The sequence below is a fragment of the Halichondria panicea genome, chromosome 1 (genome assembly GCF_963675165.1).
Source record: "Halichondria panicea chromosome 1, odHalPani1.1, whole genome shotgun sequence".
In the NCBI taxonomy this organism is placed as follows: Eukaryota; Metazoa; Porifera; class Demospongiae; order Suberitida; family Halichondriidae; genus Halichondria; species Halichondria panicea.
In genome coordinates, this window is record NC_087377.1 from 10,099,447 (window position 1) to 10,122,152 (window position 22,706).

The following is a 22,706-nucleotide window of genomic DNA, read 5'->3' on the forward strand; positions in this document are numbered from 1 at the left end:
GTACTAAAAGGCGCTAGGCTATAGCCAGCTACATACAATTACAATACTGTTTCAAACTTCCCACTGCCACTGTAGATCTCATCTAGTTGACACTCACTTGCAATTCCTGTATGTATTAAAGTCAGGAGGGAAAGTATCAAAATTAATAGAGCCAGATGATACTTCATTGTACGTACAGAGGAGCGTAAGATCTAAATACAGTCGGTCAGGTCTGGTTCAGCATGATCAATCGTGGTTCTGGTGTTTCTCTGCAATAAAAGTGCTCAGTAAGCACGTACATAAGGTCGTGACGCAATCTTGCAAACTTTTGGGGCGTACCTCGATTTGCAAGCTAGATCGAACTAGATAAAACAAGTTTTGCTCATTATGAGTAGATCTTGCTCTCAGTGAAAGATGTTGCTTTTTAATGCTATTATGATTTTGCTACTTTCTGGACATTATTTTGCTCAAGGTCTGTATTAGCTAGGCTACAGATCTTCTCTGTACTGTATAGATAAGTATAAAATAATGCTATTTTTATTGTCAATAAACTATCTGATGTTGATTATACTGCAGATGAAACCAGCATTACTCACAATCATTGTCCAAGAATGGGGTTCACACTTTGGAGCAATTTGACACTAACTTGTAGTCGAATTTGCAGCCAACAAGCAGAAAGCGATCGCGATCTAGATTTATGGTATATTCTACCAGGAGAAAATTTGCTCCGTCAATTAGATCTCCCTAATAACTTTACTTACATTATTGGTGGAAACCAGCAGAAAATAAACGAATTTGAGAATGATACTGGAGTGTCTTTAAGTTTAACTAATAACAACACTGAAGATTCGTGTAATGCAGGTGAAGTGATTCAGTATTCACTCACCATAGAGAATGCAAGGAGCAGTATTGATGGGCTTGTGGTTGCTTGTGGAGCTAGAAAAATTGAGAATGGTAAAACCACTGACCGGAGGACTTCAAACTCAACCGTGTTATATCTAAGTAAGACAAAGTCTAATTTTTAATTATTATAAAATGTTTTTTACATGCAGAAAGTCAGATTACGACATATACAACCTCTAAAATAACAGTGTTTCCTGGTAGCAGCACCACAGTTAGCTGTACCCGTCAACTGTATCCTGATAGAGAGGACTCTATACGTAATCGATTGAGACTTCAATTACAAGGCGAAATATTTAAAATCGAGGAAAATCTTGACAAAATAGTTGCATTTCTTGGCATAACTTTGGAATGGAATACAAGTCCCAACACATGTACGTATAAAGGGTTTGTGAACTACACTCTTACTATTGGAAACATTAACCAAAACGTTGATGGAATGTTGATAACATGTGGAGCTAGAACAGTTATCGGAACTGCCAACCATGATGAATGGTATGCTGATCACTCAGTGGAACTAGTTTTACGTGAGTTAATATATATAAGCATTGAATATACAGTAGACTCTCGCTACTCCGGCTCTCTGAAATATGGCCACCTTGATATACCGGCCATTTGGTTTGGCACGGAATGCTAGCTAGATGTTTACTGCACAAAACTCACCCTGAAGTACGGCCACTCGCTATTCCATATACTGGCCAGTGCATGCTGGCTACCCCCAAACTAGGTTTCAATGTAATTACGGCCAGATATGACGTTTTGGGTGTGGTTTGGCAGATATAATTGAATTACACTTAAATAGAGAGCAGAATGATTTTCATTATCCTCGGGACAAGAACTGCAAAATTATTATTAGATTCGAGGTAAGGTCATTTTTAAGCCGTGGTTATTTCCTGAAATACAGCCACCTCGCTATTCCGGCCAAGCTACACTGTCCCAAGGGTGACCAGATTAACGAGAGTCTACTGTACACACATAAATCCTTGAAACACAGAGGCACCACTTTCAACAAATTCACAATTCATAAAGTATGCCCATATGTTTCCATAGATAACACAACAGAGCTTGAAGCTACTATAGAACAGCTGGAAAAGTGCAAAGGTGAGAAAAATATCATTAGGGGTACACTCAAAACAATATTGCCAATACTTTGCTGCGATCGTCTAGCATTACATTGTTTCCCTCTTTAGATAACATAACTGAGCTTGAAGCTACCATAGTAGCCGCAATGGCACCGCTGGAAAAGTGCAACGCTGATAAAGATATCATAATTGGTACACTCGGAACAATTTTACTACTAGTTGCCCTATTCATAATACTTTTAATAGTTATCAGATACTGCATATTCCTTAAAACTAAATATAATAATCGAAGAAAAACATCTGTGGGAAAAGAGCACTCGTAGCTCGAAAACGACCTGAACTGTAATGATCTAGAACATTCTAGATTGTGTGTAGGCGTATAGGTATATATTTATGATTTGTGCCATGTGCTGTTAGTATCTCCATTTATTCCTTTTTGTTAAAGCTGAGCTGTTGTTCTAAATTCTGTTGCTATCGCTATTATAAACTGACTGGCTGCGCCAACAACATCAGCATGAGGTTCAAAGTAACCTTTGACAATGTTTATGCTAATTATAATTATGTAACTGGCTTTATTTTTTTTCTGTCCCTGTAATTATAATTATGTATGTAAGTTTTCTGATGAATTTGAACCTCAAATGAACACTGTCTGACTAGCTAAGTATAATTATAACTGTTAAAAGATAGGCATGTTTAATTCAATTAACGAGCAAACTAATTTTAATGTCTGCAGATAATTATCATGTCACTCACTGATGTAGCAACTCTCTTTCATCCGTTTGTAGTAGAAACAGATTCCAGAAACTCGATCCACGCAAAACTTGGCAAATTGAGGAGCGTAATCCTGTAGCTTTGTGAATACAAGGTGATCCAAAATAAGTGAAGCTTCTTCACTCGAAAATCCCTCGGCAAACTGTTGAGTCAGATGAAATGTATGGTCTCATGTTCTAGTTTGCCTAGTTTCCCCAGTGCAGCTGCTACTGTCTCGGTTGTGTACAGCTCGTATATGTGCGTTGGTTTGGATAAAATCGTGTGATCAGCTCGTAAAGCGACTGTCGGCTGGAGCTAATAATGACCAGCTCCCCTGCACTGTAAAAAAAAAAGTGCGGTGAGCACACTAAAACCGTCGCATATAGCACACTTTTTCAAAAAAGCGTGCTATATGCGACGGTTTTAGTGTGTCCACCGCACTTTTTTTCAATCATTTTTTACAGTGTGTGCATGGTTTTAGTAGCTGCGTGGCACCTGTGAGCATTGGATCAAGTGCTGAGGCATGGTAGGTACAGTTGGCCATTAGAATAAAATCAAAAGGTTGCAGGCCATCATTTGTAAGTTCTTCGTAGTAATTAATAATGATATGATGCACAATTTAACATGCAGTTTTAGATGTCTATATGTATACAGTAGATAACAACATGAGACATTAAATGAAACATGACCTATAAGCAGCATTATATATACTGTGTAAGTTAGCAGTTGCTTAATTTCCCACAGTGCATTTTGAACATATATTCGATTAAGGATCATATCCCAAAGAGTGTTGTATACATTCTCTGATTTTTAAAACTAAGGATCATTTCCAAGAAAACTTACAAGTCTACATGAAAAATAATCAATGAGAACACACCTGCACAGAATAAAACGTATATATCAATGCAGTTAATATGCTTAATCGTTGAGAAACACGAGCAGTGGATTGAAAAATGAGTTAACAGAGTCCGCTGATTTCTTTGCACGTATCTCTCCCCCGGAGTATCATTGCAGCACGAAACAGGTTTTGCCAAGGTAACTCAATATAGTTACAAATTATAGTATATAAAATTGATACATTTTCTCCATCGTATACAGATGTTGCAGGGGTGATCGTACCTTCTGTTTTTTTGGTATGAATTGTTGCAGTACTGGCAGTTTATGTGCATTGTGTGCATTATATGTACTAAATAATTATATGTTCCCATTTCGGCCTAAGATCAGTTGCTCCAGAATTTGTCACAAAAAAAAAAGCAGATCATCCAGAAGACAAAACTCTATAACTCAAGCTGATGCTATAGGATCAACATCTGATCCTGTATTATAGATAAGCCATCAGTATTATATATACTTTTTACTGAGTCTATACAATGCACTGATATACGTGTTTTGTGGGTAATACCGTACACATGTAATGCGTGCATAATTATATACATGCAGTCTTGAAGTTAGATTTTAGCGAAATACTCAATGTTGTACATTGTCAATCAGATCAGACCTTTGCACAGTCTACATGGTTAAATACACGAATGATATCAATTATTGACTACAACTATCATGTCACTCACTGACATTACCACTCTATTCACTCCATTTGATGGATTCCAATAACTCTCCGCACAACTTGGAAACTTGAGGAGCATAATCCTGTAGCTTTGTGAAGACAAGGTGATCCAATATCAGAGCAGCTTCCTCACTGCTAAATCCCTCAGCAAATTGTTGTGTTAAGTCAATTGTAGTGGTCTCATGTTCCACTTTGTATTTGATGCCTAGTTTCTCCAGTGCAGCTGTTATTGTCTCCGCTGTGTGTACAGCTTGTACGTACGTTGGTGTGAATAAAATCGTGTGATCAGCTCGTAAAGCGACTGTCGGCTGGAGCTAATAATGACCAGCTCCCCTGTGCATGGTTTTAGTAGCTGCGTGGCACCTGTGAGCATTGGATCAATTAGTGCTGAGGCCATGATTTGTAAGTTCTTCGTGATTTCGCTCCAACAGTTCCACCTGGACATTAGACCCTATAGATTTCCTAGCTCTATAATGTTTCCTTGGCAACCTCGCATGCTTGCTCATCAGCAGTGATACTAGTGTACTTAAACATTTTGTCAGGAAGGGCCTTCGATAATTTCTGAAGTATGACTGAACCCAGGATTTAAGGCATCTTCACAACCAATGCTACAAATCTGATACTCTTCTTGTCCTTCGGTGCGCATGCGCAAGCGAGGTATAATTATATTACAGTAGTATGTTAATTTGCTTGTGTGTGTGTGTGTGCGTGCCTACTTGGTCTTGTGTCACATGTAATAAGACCACGACACCGAGGCATCAGCACCTGCGAGGCTTTCGGCCCATTGGCTGATAAAGTTTCCGAGTTGCTTGAAGAGGGAGAGATGTCCTAGGTCTTTGGGAGATCGTTTTGAAACTGTATATACATGCATGCAGGTAGATCTATATTATAGTACTGTACTAAATGTACACCTCTTCAAGATGAGCTGTGACTGACAGCTGACCCATGCAGTGAGCACCTGCTTGTTGGCTATACATAGAAGTAGCACACTCTATATAGGTAATTATACTACAACATATCTTAGTGCATATCATATAATATCTGGCTACTGTACGATATGGACAATGCAAATTTCTGAGTAATTTGCACTACCATCTTAGGTTATAATTATGCGAAGATTGGCAGGGTAATTGTTGTAGTACTGATAGTTCATGTTGCATTGTGCATTGTATGTAAGTGAAAAGTTCAGCCTAAAGTTCAACGATTACTCAAAACATCAACCACTCCAAAGCCAGAAGACAACTCAAGCTGACAGTGCTATCACAATCATTAATAAGCTTGTGTAAACAGTAAACAGTAAATTATCAGTATTTTTGCTGAGTCTACCATGCTAATTCTATGATTTATTCAGTAATGCATGTATAGTGTTGAAGTTAATTTAGCATAATAATCAATGTTGGGAAGATGTGCAAAAACAATTACATTTTAACCAGATCAGAATCAATAACACCTTTGCACAGCCTATAATTATGTTAATTGTACGAAAAATCCAATAGCATGAGATCAATTATTGACTACAACTATCATGTCACTCACTGACGTTACCACTCTCTTCGCTCCATTTGATGTAGAAACAGATTCCAATAACTCTCCGCACAACTTAGAAACTTGCGGAGCATAATCCTGTAGGTTTGTGAAGACAAGGTGATCCAAAATCAGAGCAGCTTCCTCACTGGTAAATCCCTCAGCAAATTGTTGTGTTAAGTCAAACGTAGTGGTCTCATGTTCTACTTTGTATTTGATGCCTAGTTTCCCCAGTGTAGCCGTTACTGTCTCCGCTGTGTACAGCTCGTATGTGCGTTGGTGTGAATAAAATCGTGTGATCAGCTCGTAAAGCGACTGTCGGCTGGAGCTAATAATGACCAGCTCCCCTGTGCCTGGCTTCAGTAGCTGCGTGGCACCTGTGAGCATTGGATCAAGTGCTGAGGCATGATAGGTACAGTTGGCCATTAGAATAAAATCGAAAGGTTGCAGGCCATCATTTGTAAGTTCTTCGTAGTCTCGCTCCAATAGTTCCACCTGGACATTGGACCCTAGATTTCCTAGCTCTAACGTTTCCTCGGCAACCTCACATGCTTGCTCATCAGCAGTGATACCAGTGTACTTAAACATTTTGTCAGGAAGGGCTTTCGACAATTTCTGAAGTATGACTGAATCCAGGGAGGCATCTTCACAACCAATGCTACAAATCTGATACTCTTCTTGTCCTTGTTTTTGAGCGAGCCCCTTAATTCTTTCGGCAATCCATTGGCTGATGACTTCTTCAAAGTTTCCGAGTTGCTTGAAGAGGGAGAGATGTCCTGGGTCGTGGAGATGCGACAGATCTGACGGAGGGCCGCACCATTTCACACCAGCTAGCTCCTTGTCCAAATCAGCTAGTATGTCTTTGGGAGATCGATTTGACATCTTGAAACTGTACACAGGTATAGTTCAGTCAATCAATCATTAGCAGACTTATAGCAACTGAGTATTTCTAAATGTACACGTCTTATACGCCACGCCACTTCAAAATGAACAGTGACTGACAGCTGACCCATGCAGTGAGCACCTGTTTGTTGGCTATACATAGAAGTAGCACACTTTATAAGGTCATTACTACAACATACCTTAGTGCTGCATCATATGATATCTGGCTACAATATGGACAATGCAAATTGCCGAGTAATTTGTGCTACCATTTTAGGTTATAATTATGTGAAGATTGGCAGGGTAAACGTTGATGCTAATGTGAGGCTTGGCAAACTCACAGTGCAGTGGTATAATACTGTAATATAGCTAGATCTAATACGTACATGACAATCCAACTGTTAGATGTATATGTACTGATCAGAAATGTACAGTAGATCTATTCACATTAAGAAAACATGACCTAGTACCTACAAGCAGCATACCAGTGTTATACTGTATCTGATGATAAGTGACTGTGTGCAGTTCTGCTTCACCTTGCATGCTTTCACAGTGCATTTTGAGCATATTCGATTAAGGATCATATCCTAAAAGTATTGTATGCATTCTCTGATTTTTAAAATTAAGGATCATTTCCCGGCAAGAAAACTTAAGTCATGAAAAATAATATTTAGAAACAAACTCGAACAAAATAAATACACACCTGTACAAAATAAAAATAAATGGATTTTGTATCAATGCAGTTAATATGCTTAGAAAAATGACACGAGTAGTGACTTAATTGTGCTGAAATGAGTAAACAAAGTCCTGGCTATAATGTTTTAAATGAGTAGACTTCTTCGCACGTATCTCTCCTCCGGAGTGTCACCTGTCTCACTCTCCTGACGATTCATCCTCTGTGAGACTAGTTGCAGACTCAGACTGGGCCTAATGGGAGAGTGGGTGGAAAGAGACGTAGCGTCGTTTCGGGGTAGTGAATGACAGCTGCTTTGCTCTTTGGTCACTCTTGCAGTTGCTGGGTTCATGATGGTGTAAGCGTCCTCTCCTGATGGGACTCGGGATAGAGGAAGTGTGAGCATGGCGTCAAAGTCTTTGGCAGGGAAGCCGGCACCATTTTGGTCGAGGGGTTCCTTTATTTCCTCAAACTCTTCCTCTGAGTGGGGGAATCAAAACACAAGTGGGATGACTTATAGCTGTGAAACTGAATGACCAACAAAACACTGTTTGCCTTAATTATTTGATCATGCATGCACCTGTAAGTAAACAAACAGACAAATTAATACACGCTAGCTAAATGACATGTTCTTTGATATAGCTGATTCAAAATTTCCGTGGTCAATGCATGTGAGTGATTCATAGCTTAAGAGAAGGTTAATACCTGGGCCTGCATGCATATGAAATTATACCTTGCATACGTATTACGTTGTAGTGCATGGCCCCTCCATTCATCTTTCCTTCAATAGTGACATACTCCGAGGAAGGAGTGCCAGGTCCCGTGGGCTGTTCTCTGATCAAAGTGTTGAAGTTTTTCTCTCCAGGAATCTCTTCGTAGATAGGCCCTCCCGTCTCGTACAGTGGGTTGTTTACCTCAGGCATTCGTGGTCTTCTTTGAGTCTCAACTAAGAAATTTTAGGGTTTTTATTGAACAATTAAAGACGGGATATAAACTCTAAATTGTATAGGTGCTGAATTAATCACTGTCTCTGATCCCCCTCTATAATTATAGTGTTTTGGCCTAGCTGCCATGCAGTATAAGAGAAACCTTTTATGTAATAGCTGCTCCTAGAGAGTATAGAATCAGTAATTATTAGGATTCTTGTGCACTATGATTAGTCATCATTAGGGTATTTTTTAAAGGCATTGAATAACTTTCAATAAGGTTTCTCACACCTTTCACACAAATATAGGATTGTGATTGTTGTAAGCATGCATGCATTCAGCCTTATATGAGAAAGTATACAACTGAACATGCAGATGGGATGGGCCATTCAAAGCTGGTTAAACAGCAGCTATGAAGTATGGATTTGCAGTTTGCATAGTACGTGTTTATAGTTACCTTTTCGTTTTCTCTGTCGAAGACTCACAATAATTAGCACAATACTAATACCCACAATCAATGCTACGATGATTGATGAGCCCAGTGCAATCGCAATGACAATTACAGTACTCAGACCTGTGGTGGGATTAATTCATGCATGAAACAAGTATCGCTATGCAAGTGGATGGCAGCTAAATTATCTGTTTGCATAACATTTGACTTATAGTGTATATATACCATGATTACGGTACCCCCCAGTAAGCTGTTTATCTTGAGCTATTCTAAACAAAGTGTAAACTGAAAATAAATAAGTCGATCTAAATTAGATATCGGCCACAAACAGTCGGTGTTGGGGAACAACGATAAAGCTTTATCAATACTGCTATACACATGCAGGTGCAAAGTGGCCTTAAGAGCAGACACATGCACAACACATGCACAACACCTTCTTTTAACAACGGATATGGGCTTGGTAGTTACTTATACACACTGTTAAGTTTCTTACGAATGCCAACACTTCATGGTTTAGCTCTCCACAACATAATAACTAGGAAATTCATCAGTTTGTAATTTATAAACTGTCACAATTACAGTTGACACACAACTTACCAGTTGGCGTACTAATACCTGCAGAGAAGGAAGAACAACAAGCAATATACTATATATATAGTACACAGTATACAGCTATACACATAGATCATAGCATAACAAACACTTTTTCACTTACCACCTGTCGATGCTGGAGACACTGCATGTTGCAAAAACAGCCATATGTAAGTTAACATTAATCATTACAATGTGCAATCAAACCTGGAGAAGTAGTTTGTTGATTTGGTCCAAATGCAGTACCTGAAAATAGATAAGCGTACACTCAATGAACATTTAACATGCCAATGACATGCACTTACTGAAATCAGATTCTGTTCTGATAGATTCTCCAAAAGTCTCTGCAGTGACAACAGTCCTATACAACTGATTTAAAACCAAACCAGTGCTGAAAGATCGAGTAATCCGTGAATTATCTGTGCCTCTATAAGTTAGTGGACCTAAAAACATCACTTCAGTGTCCTCAACGAATAACTGTATCTTGTATGTTCCTTTCTGGTACCAGCAAATGGGCGGGTACTGCAGTTAGGTTGAAATAGTGATTGAAGCTGTAAACGGCAATGAATCTAACTATAGCTAGCATAGCTTCATGAACCTTGTATAGTTAAACAAACCTCAAATGAAATGGAAACTCGTGGAACCAGATCTCGTGTGAATATAACCTCGGTAGTGACATTGGAAGCAAATTCACTTGGACCTACAGAAACGTTTACAAGTATAATAATTATAGAGAATTATCCACAAAAGTTTACAGGGACTTACCCACTGGAAAACCACTGACAGCGTTCCCAGGTCTTTCATTTTCATCATCGCTACTACGAGCTAGAACTGTAAAACTGATGTTATGGCAACCAACATTTGCTACATCCGCAGAGTTGTACAAGTAAACCATTGGATACGATGTAAAATCTGCTGACACATTAAAGACCTCCTCTTGAAGATAAAAGTGGTCTGATTCGTTTCGGATAACAAGGATGTAACTTATTGCCACATTGTGTTGGATTGAAGATGTTCTGTTCCAGTGTACGCTTATTGCAGTTGAGTTGACAATGGTTAACAGTGGTATATCTGTATAACAGTGTAAAAGAAAGAACTTCAAGAATGTGGAACCGATCAAAAAAATGCTTGATGATTAATGGGCTTAACAGTCGTAACAATGCATGTACTACTCAATTACACAAAAAACGTGCGATATAATTATAATATACCTTGCGGTGCGACACTGTAGCTTGTGTCTGTAAGGATAAAGAATTAAAAAAATTGGCTACCACAAGTAAATTTGATTTAAATGAGCTTACTAAATCGACTTGAAGCATTTTTGGTCCCCGTCAGTGTATCGATAATAACAATTGCATCATACACTTTCTCCAAATCAACTCCATCATTATACGCTTCCGATATGGTTGTTATGCCACCGCCATGGTAACTTCCAATTCTAGTGGAAAGACTTAGGGCTTGAGTTGAGGCATCCAGGATTCTCAGTTCATAACTGGCGTCTTGAAACCAGCACACTGTTGGAGGCTGTGTACAAAACAATAAAGTTGCTACATTTTTTACTGTAAACTGTAAACAAAAACACATAATTATAATGATACACAATGAATGGTTACTGACTCCATTGCATGCATGGCATTATTTGTATACGAATGATGAAGGTTACAGTGCATGTGCGTGGATATATGTGATTTACGTTAAATGTGATGTTAATGATGGGGGCCAAGTCTGCTGTGAAGGTAACTACGACGACAGGAGGGAGCAGAAAGTCACCAAGAACTGCAAAAGAAACACAACTTTTGAATAAACCCTAGCAGATAAGAATTGCATGACTGTACAAGAGAGCACAATAAAGATAGCTTTGCATGCAGTAGTGAAATACTCTTATATCAATTCACTCAAAATGAAAGTGCCAGAGATAACATTGTACATGTGGTTTGGAGTATTTGAAACACCAAAACACGGTATCAGCATCCTGCACAACAATGGTACAACCACGGAGAATTTCTATGCTTGTCCTATAGCTGGACCACTGTCGATTATGCACTATACAGCTATTAATATCTATATAACACCTTATAGTCGGAAGATTATGCATGCCTAATACATAAACAGACTGAGAACCATGCATGCAGTACAGTAACTATAATAATTTAGCCTTCTAGTTTTCCCGGCTTAAATTGTGCAGTGCATGCAGTATTGGTGGCTTGTGCGTATGAGGGAGGTACATTGTTGGATATACTCGTTAATACAATGACACCAGCATAAAAATTGACTCACGTATTGGAAATCCACCAATGGCAACACCTGCAGCACTAGGTCCTATACTGTTCGTGGCAATGATCTCAAACGTTATATTGTGGCAATCTCTGTGAACACTGTCCGTGGTTAACACATACTCCAGGGCACTCAGTGAGGCATTGTAGAGGGGTGCTGAGTGGTCAGCAGTGCTTCGAATGATTAGAGTGTAGTTGAGAATAGGAAAACCAGTGTGAGCAAACGGCTCAAACCAGGATACCCTTAAAGCTGTTGTGTTGACCGTAACTAGCTCAGTGACAGGGGCATTGAGAACATCTGTAGGGGATATTATTGAGACATTTACTGCATGTCCTCTATGATTATGAGGTAGTATACACGTGTATATATGCATGGATACCGGTTAGCAGAACAACAGTGCTGGCTGAACTGATAATCACTATGATACATGCATGCATGCAGTACTTACCGACAATATAGAGAAATACAGGTGGTTCAGATCTATCAGTGGCCTGATCAGAGCCTGTAGCAAGACACTCGATCTTCGTCCGATTACGTCCTTGAGTTCTCACACCGATTCGTCTCGTCACCTCAACATTAGGAAAGTCATGTATATCGTCGTACAGTATTATCCAGCTGGGAATATTGTTAAAGAGTGTTTCGCCATTGATGTACCAGAATACGGCAGAGGCTCGAGCACGACAGGTGAACTGGGCTTCATACTGGGTCACAGGGACAGTCTGTGTCACTGGGCCATCCAGTACTTCTGCAAAACAAACGTGTATTGCAGAATAAAATTATAGACCCTTGGAAGATCTACACATAATCTATTTTTTATGCACTGTAGCTAAATCAATCTCGATTTGTTGGATGAAATACCTGGAACAACTTGAGTAGACAGTTCCACTCTTGATAAGCAGATGACAAAAAACAGCTTTAGTGCTAGTATCTCCATTTCACAATGTAGCTTATCTAGATTGAACTAAAACACTGGCTATAATTATAATACAGAAAGTAGCCTCACACGCATGCGTCAACATAAAAGGGTGGGGCTGATGCAGAGGAGGTTTGAACCACTTGACCTTAGCTAATTAAGGTCACTAATTGGCAAACTCTGGGATTGGAAACGGCGGAAGTACCCTCGAAGTACCATCCGTGTATCTCCGCGGTTTTAATCGAGGTTTACTTTTTGACGCGAAGGCTAAACATGAATAATTCATGAGAATTGTTTTGCTCTCTGTAAGAAGTCCACGAGCAGTTCTGCTGCTAAACATCTAATACTTGAGGCCATTTGGGACACAGGATACTATTTAGTTACAAAGCCTTAGCTATATCAAAGGTACTATAGGAACACAAGCATGAAAAGGCGCTCTGTGTACCTCTAGCTACTTCATGACAATCGAGATTATATTTTCTTTGGTTTCCAATTGATACCTACTATCAGGGGGCATGTGATTCAGTAATGGGGGTAGCTCTGATATGTATGCAATAAGTTTCCCGGGCTTTTGCGGGAGTTATGAGGAGATACACAGATGGTCCCAGAGCCACTACTGAACGTAGACTAAAACATCACATGAATCACTTCCGTTTCCAATCCCTCCTTTACTCTATATATGGTCGCATCTAATTGGAAGTTTCTCTTTGTTCAGAACGGAAGTTATTTAACCACAACCACACCCCTAGAATTCTTCACATAATAATTATAAGCCTCAGGGCACAACATTCATGAAGGAGTAGTGGATGATGCTGAAAGCCTCCTAGAGCTGTACTTTCAGCTCTACTTTACTAAGTAGACTACTATGAGTACATTGGTGCCAGGACTCCAGTGAGCAAGCTATAGAAACAGGTGCAGGTGGACGACGAAAACAGATCACCCATTGTTACCAAAATAACATTAAAATTGTTATTACAAATATTGAACATGATTAATTTGTAGGTAACCATTCAGGGCAATTAAATAATGTTCGATAGTATCCCATTATTGTTTCGAGCATTCGAAAGCAGCATTGCAGTGCCATGTCAACTTTTGGTCAGCACGGTACTTTACTTCAACATCTAGTTGAACACGTCTCCAAGATACACGCGTACACACAAAGTGGGCTGTCCACTTTTCATGTATATGAGTTGATACTTCCCATCATTTGCTGTTTCCATTGAACCCAGCAACCATTCACTCGGATCTAGAAAACACTGAAAGGCAACAAAAATTGCAGCTCTAACGTACAGTACACTCTCGCTATTCCGGCTCCCTGAAGTACGGTCACCTGATATACCCGCCATTTGGCTTGGCACGGAATGCTAGCTATATGTTTACTGCACAAAACTCACCCTAAGTACGGCCACTCGCTATTCCGGTTACTGGCCGTGCTGGCTGTCCCAAACTAGTTGGGCGGAGCCCGACCGTCCCTGACGGGAGGTCGGGTTTCAAGCCTATGTCAGGATTTGTCTTGCTGAACTATGTAACACGTTGATAAGCAGCTATGAATAATCATTTATTCTGAAGTGGGTGTTAACCAATTTTACCTTGCTTGAGGTTGCGCAACCGGACGTGACACAGACCACAGTAGAAATGCTGCAATCTGATTGGGCTGCAACTATAGTTGCAGCAAAAGACAAATCCTGGCTTGAAACCCTACCTCCTGGTCAGGGACGGTCGGGCTCCGCCCAACTAGTCCCAAACAAGGTAATTTTATACGTGTATTTACTTTAGCAAATAAAATTGAATGATTCATTATCCTACATTATCCTCGAGACAAGAACCGCAAAGCAGTAATTAGATTCGAGGTAAGGTCGTTTTTAAGCCGCGGCTATTTCCTGAGCTATAGCCACCTCGCTATTCCGGCGCCAAGCTGCATGGTCCCAAGGGTGACCGGATTAACGAGAGTCTTAACAGAGAAGTGGAGACAACAAAATGTAGTAACATACGATACTCTCGGAGACAAGATAAGGCACTAAGACAATCATTTGCATGGTGAAGTTCTACATTCAAATGACACGCTCTCTCTTGGTACCAAGAGTGTATGAAGAGGAGTATGACTGTAGCTTTCAGTTGTAGTGTAAACCAGGTTCCGGTATGTTTTGGTGCAGTATTTTGCGTGTTATTTACTCACGTCTGCACTCGGGCTCCGTTTCGTCCCATTGTGCAACGACGTCGTCTAGATCCGGACGGCATGTCCTCATTTCATTCCCTCCATGCAGCTCAAATCCCTCAACACAGGTATATACATAGCCTCGATCCCAGGCTGAGTTTTCGCTTTTATAACGGTTAGGCGAACAACTAGGCCTGGTACTAGTTGTCTGTGCATGCGTCAAATTTTCATTGTATTTTGTAGTCGGCAAAAATATAGGTAATTTGAAAATTCACACACACAGAGTGTATACAAAACATGCACATAGGAAGCTGCTTCACAAGGGGAGTTGTCGGTTGTGCTGCAGCATGATTTATAGTGACCCGGACCCAGGGCAACTTCAAAATGCCTTAAATAACGTTTCAAGAAGGTTTAGCAGGCTGCTGGACCTCTCTGATTCTAGGCCCCTACTCATGCAGGTAAACCTTGTTTGAGAAACGTAGATTCTTGAAAATCCGTAAGCGCCAATAAAGTACCACCCACGGCCGTTCATTGCCTTTATATAGGGAACCTAGTTTTCAACCATTAAAATAATGTTGTGCATATAATATAGGCGATGCATGGTATAATAATTATATTATATATAGCTATAATTATGGCAGTGGTCTTCATTTTCCATAAAGTGTCTGTCCATGAATATAGCATTACTGTGACAGCCATGGTAATAATTATAACGGGTATACTGCCAATATACGGCTGTGGTCAGACAGCTAGTTTTATGTATAAGAAGTCTTTGTGGCGCAACCATGGTACATGCAATAACCTATTGTTGCCAGGTTCCAGAACAGCAATAAAATTATATTTTATACTGCAGCAAATAAAGTCGACTTACGCACCTGCACAAAAGGTTCGACACCACTCCACACTCCATTTCGACTAGCAAGTCCTCATGTCAAACGCGGCCTGAGTGTCACCTGCGTAGACAATTTCACCATTGGCAGGGTCGGAAAGGTCAGGACACACGTTATAGAACCCATTTTCACTGTTCTCAGTGGCCTGATTCTTATCTTTACTCGGTAGCGACATTATTACATACTTCTGTGAGCAGTGAGGCTGTGTGATGTTATGAATTTCGTCATGACGAATAGTTAGGAAGCCCCCCATACATGTGTTGCAGTTGCATGTCTTAGGGATGTTGCTGAGCTGTCAGTTATATCTTATACATAATTATAGGGCGTCTCTGAAATCTCCTTTGTGTAACAGGAAGCTGTGTGTGCATGCCTATGGGTAGAACTGATAGCCATGATGAGGCTCCTTTTTCGCTTGCCAAATCTGTGTGATGTTTCAGATCACTGGGTATAACATCATTAGCTTGTTGAGCATGTTCCACACGGTTCAGGGCTCTCACATCTCTTTTAGCGGCTGCTGTTTTCTCCAGGTCCTGCATTCTGATCCATGTCTTGACGACAGACTATAGGGGATTACTCAGATGCCTTGTAGAATTGTGAGGACAGGGTTGCATGCAGGGTTAACAACGCCCAATCTTCCATGTCTCACAGGGAGAGCAAGTAGATCTCTTTCTAACGTTGAACAAGGTGGGAGACCTGATAGAGCGGGGATGAGAAGATGTGTTATTCCTGTCTCCAGAGGAAGGAGGAGATTTGGGATTGTTTGAAGTAGGAAAGTCCATCTACCTGTGAGACCATTATTATGTGAAAGCTGCATATGCAGCGTAGGGTTGATACTGCAACACAGACGAGGCGTTAATTCGACTTTCTGTGTACATTCCTTAACTTTTCCAGTAACATAAAAAAAACAGCTGTAAAACTGCATGTGAGGACCATTACCACATTGACCATCGTCATCGACATTGATCATCAAGTGAATAAGGTCAAATTGACATCGATCGTGATATCGGTATCGATCATCGCGACATCGACATTAAACATCAAATGAACAAGGTCAATGATATATATAATTCTTAGACATGAATTTTGTCCTCTATGGCGCTCCATATACGTACGCATCAATCTATGTGTAAATGGAAAATCCATTGTCAAAAATCGCATTAGAAATCGATCTTCAAAAATCAATTTTATATTGGATGCATACACCAATTTACATTCTGCATGAATTTTGTCGCAAACGGCATTCCATACTAGTCTCGCGGGCCATACTTCGAAAACATACTACGTATTGGTGACTATAGCCAGGTTTTCATGTTGAGTTCAAAACGATGGTATTTTAAGCATTTTCACACAAAAATGTACCACAAGCATTCAAAAGGGGTGTCGTTTACAATCGTCTGCCCTTGCTAAGAAGTTGACAAGCTCCACTGAGTGTACTGTTGGTTGTACAATCAGGCACTCTAAAGGATCAAGACTCACTGTATTGCTTTCTTATATAGCTGATGGATATAGCTGCAGTCAACAGAGTGAATAGGGAGCCCAACAGTTGGAAAAACTAGGGTTTCATTATTCCAGGCAGAAATAGCGAAGACCTCTTCTCTCCAGAGTTACTGAACGTGATATGGGGGCAGAAATCAGTGCAATATATTTGTATGCTCAGCTCTACAGATCTAGATCTACAATCAATAATACTGTAAGCTCAAATTAAGTTATACTTGTGACAACCAACCTGAAAACCTCCAGTCAATCGTATAGCCACATGGCATGGTTATATACGCATGTGAAATATAATATTATTATATATTGCATTTAAAATATCGCATCCAAAAACAGTAAAATCCCTGAAAACGTTATAATCACAGCTCTAATTACTAATATTCATATCTACAGCTAAAGTTTTTCAACTGGCTTCACTTCAAACTTCACTTCAATTCTTCTGACCATTTGTAAAGCCGATTGCTTCTGAAAGAGACTTAGATAGTAAAATTATAGTCCAAAAATCATTATTAATTTTATGTAAATCACAGCTCTAGCAACTGTACTACCCGCTATTTGGTCAAACAATGTTGTGTCTTCCGTTAGCTAAGCACTAGTGGTTTTGTGGAGGATTGCATGCTAACCCACGAACATAGCAAAAATTAAACCCCTTAAAAATGTCACGTTATAAAACCCATTTTCACTGTTCTCAACCTCTGGTTCTTATCAATGAAGCATCTATAACCCATTCCTTGACTTCTTACCTGCAATGCAGTACTTCTTCCCTCCCCCGGTCTTGCATCGCCTGATACAGTAGAAACAGCCTATGATGGCCAACACCAAGGCAACGGTACCTACCACCGAGCCCACAATGGTGACACCTATCACGGCCTCCTGGGACAGTATCATGCTGGAGTCAGCTGTGCATGGGGGAATAGGATGTGAGTCACTTGCTACTTCAGTTTCACTTTTAATTAAACACACGTAAACGGATTCATGCATGGTACTGCAACTCCCTCACTACGTATAAACCCATTTACTGATAATTAAACAAAAATGTGCGGCTGGCTGCCTATATAATTATATCTTTTACAGTAATACCAACAACCAAATGAGGCTTTAGAGCACAATAAATAAGTCACGTTGTAAAAAATAGATGGTCGCAATAATTATTGTAAGTCTAGCTGAGAATTGTCAGGGGGCCTGTATCATAGCAACGTTCGTAGGTTACGCTTACGATTATAATATCATTGTGAGTGAATTCAAATTTGAACGATATGCACGCAAACTATCCATGTCATTTGTAACCAATACTAGGACCATAACACATCACCAAGGATATTAAACAAAACTGTTCGCGGCTCAAAGAGCAGTTTGCCTCAGGTTCTTTGAAAGTCAACGGGAAACCTTTGAGAGTGCACATTCTCAAAAGCAACTCAATCCTCATATAAAAGCACCGGTACTTATAATTGCCATCACTCTCTCTTAGCTACTCACCCGTGTTGAATGTAAACAGACTGCTTTGTTCCCCCGCACCGCCAGCGTTGACCCCGTAAGCCACAGCTGTGTACTGTGTTCCCGGGCTCAACCCACCAACAGTCACTTCAACCACCTCCCCTCGTGAGAATGCTCCAGTACGATTACTCATAGCAACTAGTTGGGTACTATCACGTATCTCCACAACGATATATTCTATTGGCTCTGTGGCTATTTCTGACAGCGTCACTTGCAGAATGATGTAGGTCTCCGTGATGGACATTTGCACAGTCGGGGCCCCAGGGAGAACTGGGAGAGGAGAAGATTATAACTAAGAGTAAGATCTACGCTATTACACACTATACAATGTTTTGTTCATTGTTTTTGTACAATGTCATAGTCTCAAACAAATGTTGCCGCTGTAATTGCAATATTTGCATGCATAGGCATCAGTAGAATCTCACATAAATTATTATCGTATAGCGGATTATGTTGTACTTTTGTACACGAGTATTAATCCGAAAATTAAAACAGCGAAATTGTTATAATTATAATTATTATGTGCAATAGGTGCTACGTTACTATTCTGAGCTGTTAGAATAAATGTAGTTCATCCGAAAATGTGCACCAACGAAAATTACTCGCTATACGGTACACCAATTTAAACCAAGGGCTTAAAAAGAGAAAAGGACATGCAACTTACTATCTACCCTATGTCTTCATGTCAGAGGCAGGATATACTACCAGTAGTGGCGGCAGAAGTCAAGCATTCGCGCACGGGGAATGTCTAAAAATAGTAACAGTATGAAGTTGGATGATTGAGTTGCATACCCTCTTCTCCTTATAAGCCCTTGTTTAAACAAAGCATATCCACTAGTACTGACTTACTGAAGCTCTGTCTAGTGCTGGCCGCCATTGTCAGAGATCGCTGGTTTGTGAGAGATACAGAGAACTCCAAGTCAGTCGAATACTCCAAACTCTTGACCTTGTCACTGACCACCATTCCCGTCAATGTGTTCCGGGACGTTGATCGCACGTCACTGACCGGGAAAGTACGTCCATTGACTGATAAAGAGATGGTAGTGATGTCACCTCCTCCAGTGTAGTGCAGGTCAAAGGTGAGGCTTAAAGCAGTCGAGTTGAGACGTTGAACATCAGCAGAGATGATGAGGGGAGCTGTGCAGTGGAGACAAGCTCACCATAATTGGTAGCTTCTAAACACATGGCGTATGGTAAATTTTGCATTGTAAAAAGCTAAAATTTTACCAAAGGATTATCTAGTAAAGGGACATCCAAATGCACTAACCTGCTGCAGGAGTGGTGAACACTACAGGATCAGTGCTGACACTCCCGTCCACATTGGCAGCTGTCAGAGAGAGAGTGTAATCATTACCAGGCTCCACCTCAAAAACAAAGATCTCACTGACTGAGGAGGGCACCTGTAGTGACCAGGGAAACAATAATTATTATTTTTTTTGATAAATTAAATTGAGGCACGTAGAGGTCCTGGGTTATAGCAGTCGGTCAGTGTGTTCGTGTGTCTGATTCTAAACAAATGGGAGGCTCCAGTTTATGAATGCTTAGTTTCTTTGCTGAATCTGCTGTGATCTTATAGTCTCTGTTCCAAATTGCAAGGCCTAGCTCCAGCTGGGGATCAATTTAAAAAACACTGTCCTAATATTTATTAACCTAATTATTATACCTATTACTGTTTAATTACAGTTGGCCTTTCGCCATTTAAAATAAGGTTCCCCATGCACTGTACATGTGCACAGATGTTACTTAATACCATGTTACCTGAATGATGGCAGGAGACGGTTGGGAGACGGTAATTAATGAACAGGGTGGAGGCTTGTTGATCGGGTGTGGTGTGAGTGAGAGTCCATGTGATATTGTAACGTGTTGTATTGATACTAGCGACTGTTAGTGAAGTCGGTAGAGCAGGCGGTACTATCGGAGGAGGTGGAGAAAGCATTACATCGCTGTCTGAATGCTACAGTTTATATGCGCTATATAATTTATAGTCTATATAGTCCAGGGCATGCAAACTACCATAATACAGTATACACGCATGCATTAGAGGTGTTCATACATGTAGAGGTGTTATTTTACGCACATGTACTACAGGATTGGCAAAACGCACGCTTCTATTGATTTACGTATCTACAATCAAGATAATCCAGAACTTTCTCCAACTTGGCTGCTAGCTCATCGAAGGATGGCCTCTCTTCACAATCCCTGTACCAACAGCTGGTCATCAGCGAGACCCTGTAATAACACAATCATTATCATAGTTACATAACCAACGCCAATGTTACCCAACACAACGTTACAATCACAGCCTTATAGTATAATTATAGGCTGCCTTGACAAAACAATAACGTTTTCAAGAGGTGAACATGAATGTAAATTTCCTGCTAGTATAAACAAGTGTATAATAATTACATTCGATCTGTTGAGCAGGCAGTTCTTGCCCTCTCTGAGTAGAGCCACCATGGACATTGGGTCCACTCCAGGGTAGGGAGTCCGGCCACTACTGAATACCTCCCACACAGTCACACCATATATATACATACAACCACTGGACTGTATTATTGAGAATACAATAACAAGGCTAGTCGAAATGTCAAGCAAGTATATCGTGTCAAGCTTTAAAGAGTATATAGACCATGTGTAAGTGTAGTCTAGAACATCAGAAAGTATTACATTCTGTAGCTCAATCTGTTCAAGGACTGGTTGGTAAGATAACTATATATAACAACTTACCACGTCAGTCTTCTCGTTGAAGATGACATCATTTAATTTTAGACTCTCCACTGCTAACCATTTGTACGGCAGTTGGACTCCCTCAGTTTGACTCTGTCTGAAGTATCCTTGCGCATACATGTCCTCAGCTAGACCAAAATCACCAACTTTGAGGTTACCATCAATTTTGAATCCAACATATGAGGATTAAAGACTGTGATTGCATTGTGATGATTAGATATGTGCGAATCATCATGTTACTGTGCAAGTACACTAACTAATTCAGTGTCTCACATGCAGTTCCTGGCAGCCAGGTCTCAATAAACGAAATTGTGCTAAGAATGCATGATACACCATTCCAAGAGCTATCTGATGACAAATTTTCAACAGCAGCTTCCTCACAGCTTGTGTGTGTGTGTGTGTGTGTGTGTGTGTGTGTGTGTGTGTGTGTGTGTGTGTGTGTGTGTGTGTGTGTGTGTGTGTGTGTGTGTGTGTGTGTGTGTGTGTGTGTGTGTGTGTGTGTGTGTGTGTGTGTGTGTGTGTGTGTGTGTGTGTGTGTGTGTGTGTGTGTGTGTGTGTGTGTGTGTGTGTGTGTGTGTGTGTGTGTGTGTGTGTGTGTGTGTGTGTGTGTGTGTGTGTGTGTGTGTGTGTGTGTGTGTGTGTGTGTGTGTGTGTGTGTGTGTGTGTGTGTGTGTGTGTGTGTGTGTGTGTGTGTGTGTGTGTGTGTGTGTGTGTGTGTGTGTGTGTGTGTGTGTGTGTGTGTGTGTGTGTGTGTGTGTGTGTGTGTGTGTGTGTTGTGTGTCTGCATGACAGTGCAATGATCAAGATAAAAGAAGCAAGTATGAAAAATGCTGCAACTTTCACAACGAAGGAATTTATTCACTGTATCAAACCTACAAGATCGTGTACCATCTAGAATTTCTAACGTACTACACTTCCACCCTGCAGGGCTATGGTGTGATATTATAGTGTCAAAATTAGGGTGATTGCAATTTTTCAATGAGGGTGCATGTGTTTTCATACATTGAGGGTGCTTTCTAATCTTATGAGGGTGTACTTTCTGCCAGTGAGGGTGCTTGCTATTTTATAATCATACGACCTCTTTTCTTCGAGCCAGTGATTCTGAGTGTGTACCATGATCTAAAACAAAGCTGGGAAAGTCTCTCGCTTGCGAGACTGTGTACTATGATGTAAGTAAACACAAGGGGGAGAGTCCCTTGCTTGCAATAATACTACACCACACATGCAATGTGCAAACAAGAGTCCCTCCTTGCATGCTCCCTAGCTAGACCTCAAACAATGTGAAAGTTGCTATGATTGGCCGGGGTAAATACCAAAAGCTAGCTTAGCTACTTAGCAGCGTGCGAGGACATGCAGCCTGAGGAGTATGTCAATCTGCCATAACATCAATCTCGTGCATGATATATTCTTTAAAGCACTTTGTGGTGCTGCACTTTA

General features: G+C 40.4%; 5 protein-coding genes across 8 annotated transcripts; 1 reads left to right on the plus strand and 4 right to left on the minus strand.

Moving 5' to 3' along the window:
- The first annotated feature begins 299 nt into the window (after positions 1–299).
- LOC135345049 (uncharacterized) lies at positions 300–2,583 on the plus strand. 2 transcript variants are annotated; one of them, XM_064542388.1, is made up of 5 exons: positions 300–451; positions 556–981; positions 1,032–1,406; positions 1,930–1,980; positions 2,070–2,583. In XM_064542388.1, exons 1-5 carry the CDS (start codon positions 394–396, stop codon positions 2,282–2,284), a joined length of 1,125 nt encoding a protein of 374 aa, XP_064398458.1. In that variant the 5' UTR covers positions 300–393; the 3' UTR covers positions 2,285–2,583. The 2 variants fall into 2 exon arrangements, with proteins under 2 accessions (XP_064398458.1, XP_064398464.1); XM_064542394.1 differs by lacking the exons at positions 1,930–1,980; positions 2,070–2,583 and adding an exon at positions 1,784–1,913.
- A 3,059-nt stretch (positions 2,584–5,642) lies between these two features.
- On the minus strand, positions 5,643–6,854 carry LOC135339379 (uncharacterized). The gene has a single exon (XM_064535494.1). The coding sequence runs from the start codon at positions 6,679–6,681 to the stop codon at positions 5,779–5,781; it is 903 nt and encodes a 300-aa protein (XP_064391564.1). The 5' UTR covers positions 6,682–6,854; the 3' UTR covers positions 5,643–5,778.
- Positions 6,855–7,310: 456 nt separating this feature from the next.
- Positions 7,311–12,666, minus strand: LOC135345062 (uncharacterized). Its single transcript, XM_064542405.1, has 15 exons — positions 12,455–12,666; positions 12,045–12,341; positions 11,600–11,893; positions 11,016–11,098; positions 10,624–10,846; positions 10,534–10,560; positions 10,088–10,393; positions 9,940–10,022; positions 9,628–9,844; positions 9,530–9,568; positions 9,447–9,467; positions 9,329–9,346; positions 8,738–8,854; positions 8,088–8,300; positions 7,311–7,834 (listed from the first exon to the last, which is right to left on the minus strand). Exons 1-15 carry the CDS (start codon positions 12,528–12,530, stop codon positions 7,503–7,505), a joined length of 2,346 nt encoding a protein of 781 aa, XP_064398475.1. The 5' UTR covers positions 12,531–12,666; the 3' UTR covers positions 7,311–7,502.
- Positions 12,667–17,366: 4,700 nt separating this feature from the next.
- On the minus strand, positions 17,367–20,478 carry LOC135340213 (uncharacterized). Its single transcript, XM_064536866.1, has 6 exons — positions 20,293–20,478; positions 19,810–19,942; positions 19,392–19,679; positions 18,525–18,812; positions 17,792–17,947; positions 17,367–17,513 (listed from the first exon to the last, which is right to left on the minus strand). Exons 1-6 carry the CDS (start codon positions 20,476–20,478, stop codon positions 17,479–17,481), a joined length of 1,086 nt encoding a protein of 361 aa, XP_064392936.1. The 3' UTR covers positions 17,367–17,478.
- On the minus strand, positions 19,810–21,794 carry LOC135342891 (fibroblast growth factor receptor-like). 3 transcript variants are annotated; one of them, XM_064539862.1, is made up of 5 exons: positions 21,543–21,794; positions 21,270–21,415; positions 20,949–21,089; positions 20,301–20,771; positions 19,810–19,942 (listed from the first exon to the last, which is right to left on the minus strand). In XM_064539862.1, exons 2-4 carry the CDS (start codon positions 21,387–21,389, stop codon positions 20,733–20,735), a joined length of 300 nt encoding a protein of 99 aa, XP_064395932.1. In that variant the 5' UTR covers positions 21,390–21,415; positions 21,543–21,794; the 3' UTR covers positions 19,810–19,942; positions 20,301–20,732. The 3 variants fall into 3 exon arrangements, with proteins under 3 accessions (XP_064395932.1, XP_064396005.1, XP_064395865.1); XM_064539935.1 differs by having other exon boundaries at positions 20,301–20,453; positions 20,663–20,771; positions 21,270–21,794; XM_064539795.1 differs by having other exon boundaries at positions 21,270–21,794.
- Positions 21,795–22,706: the final 912 nt, after the last annotated feature.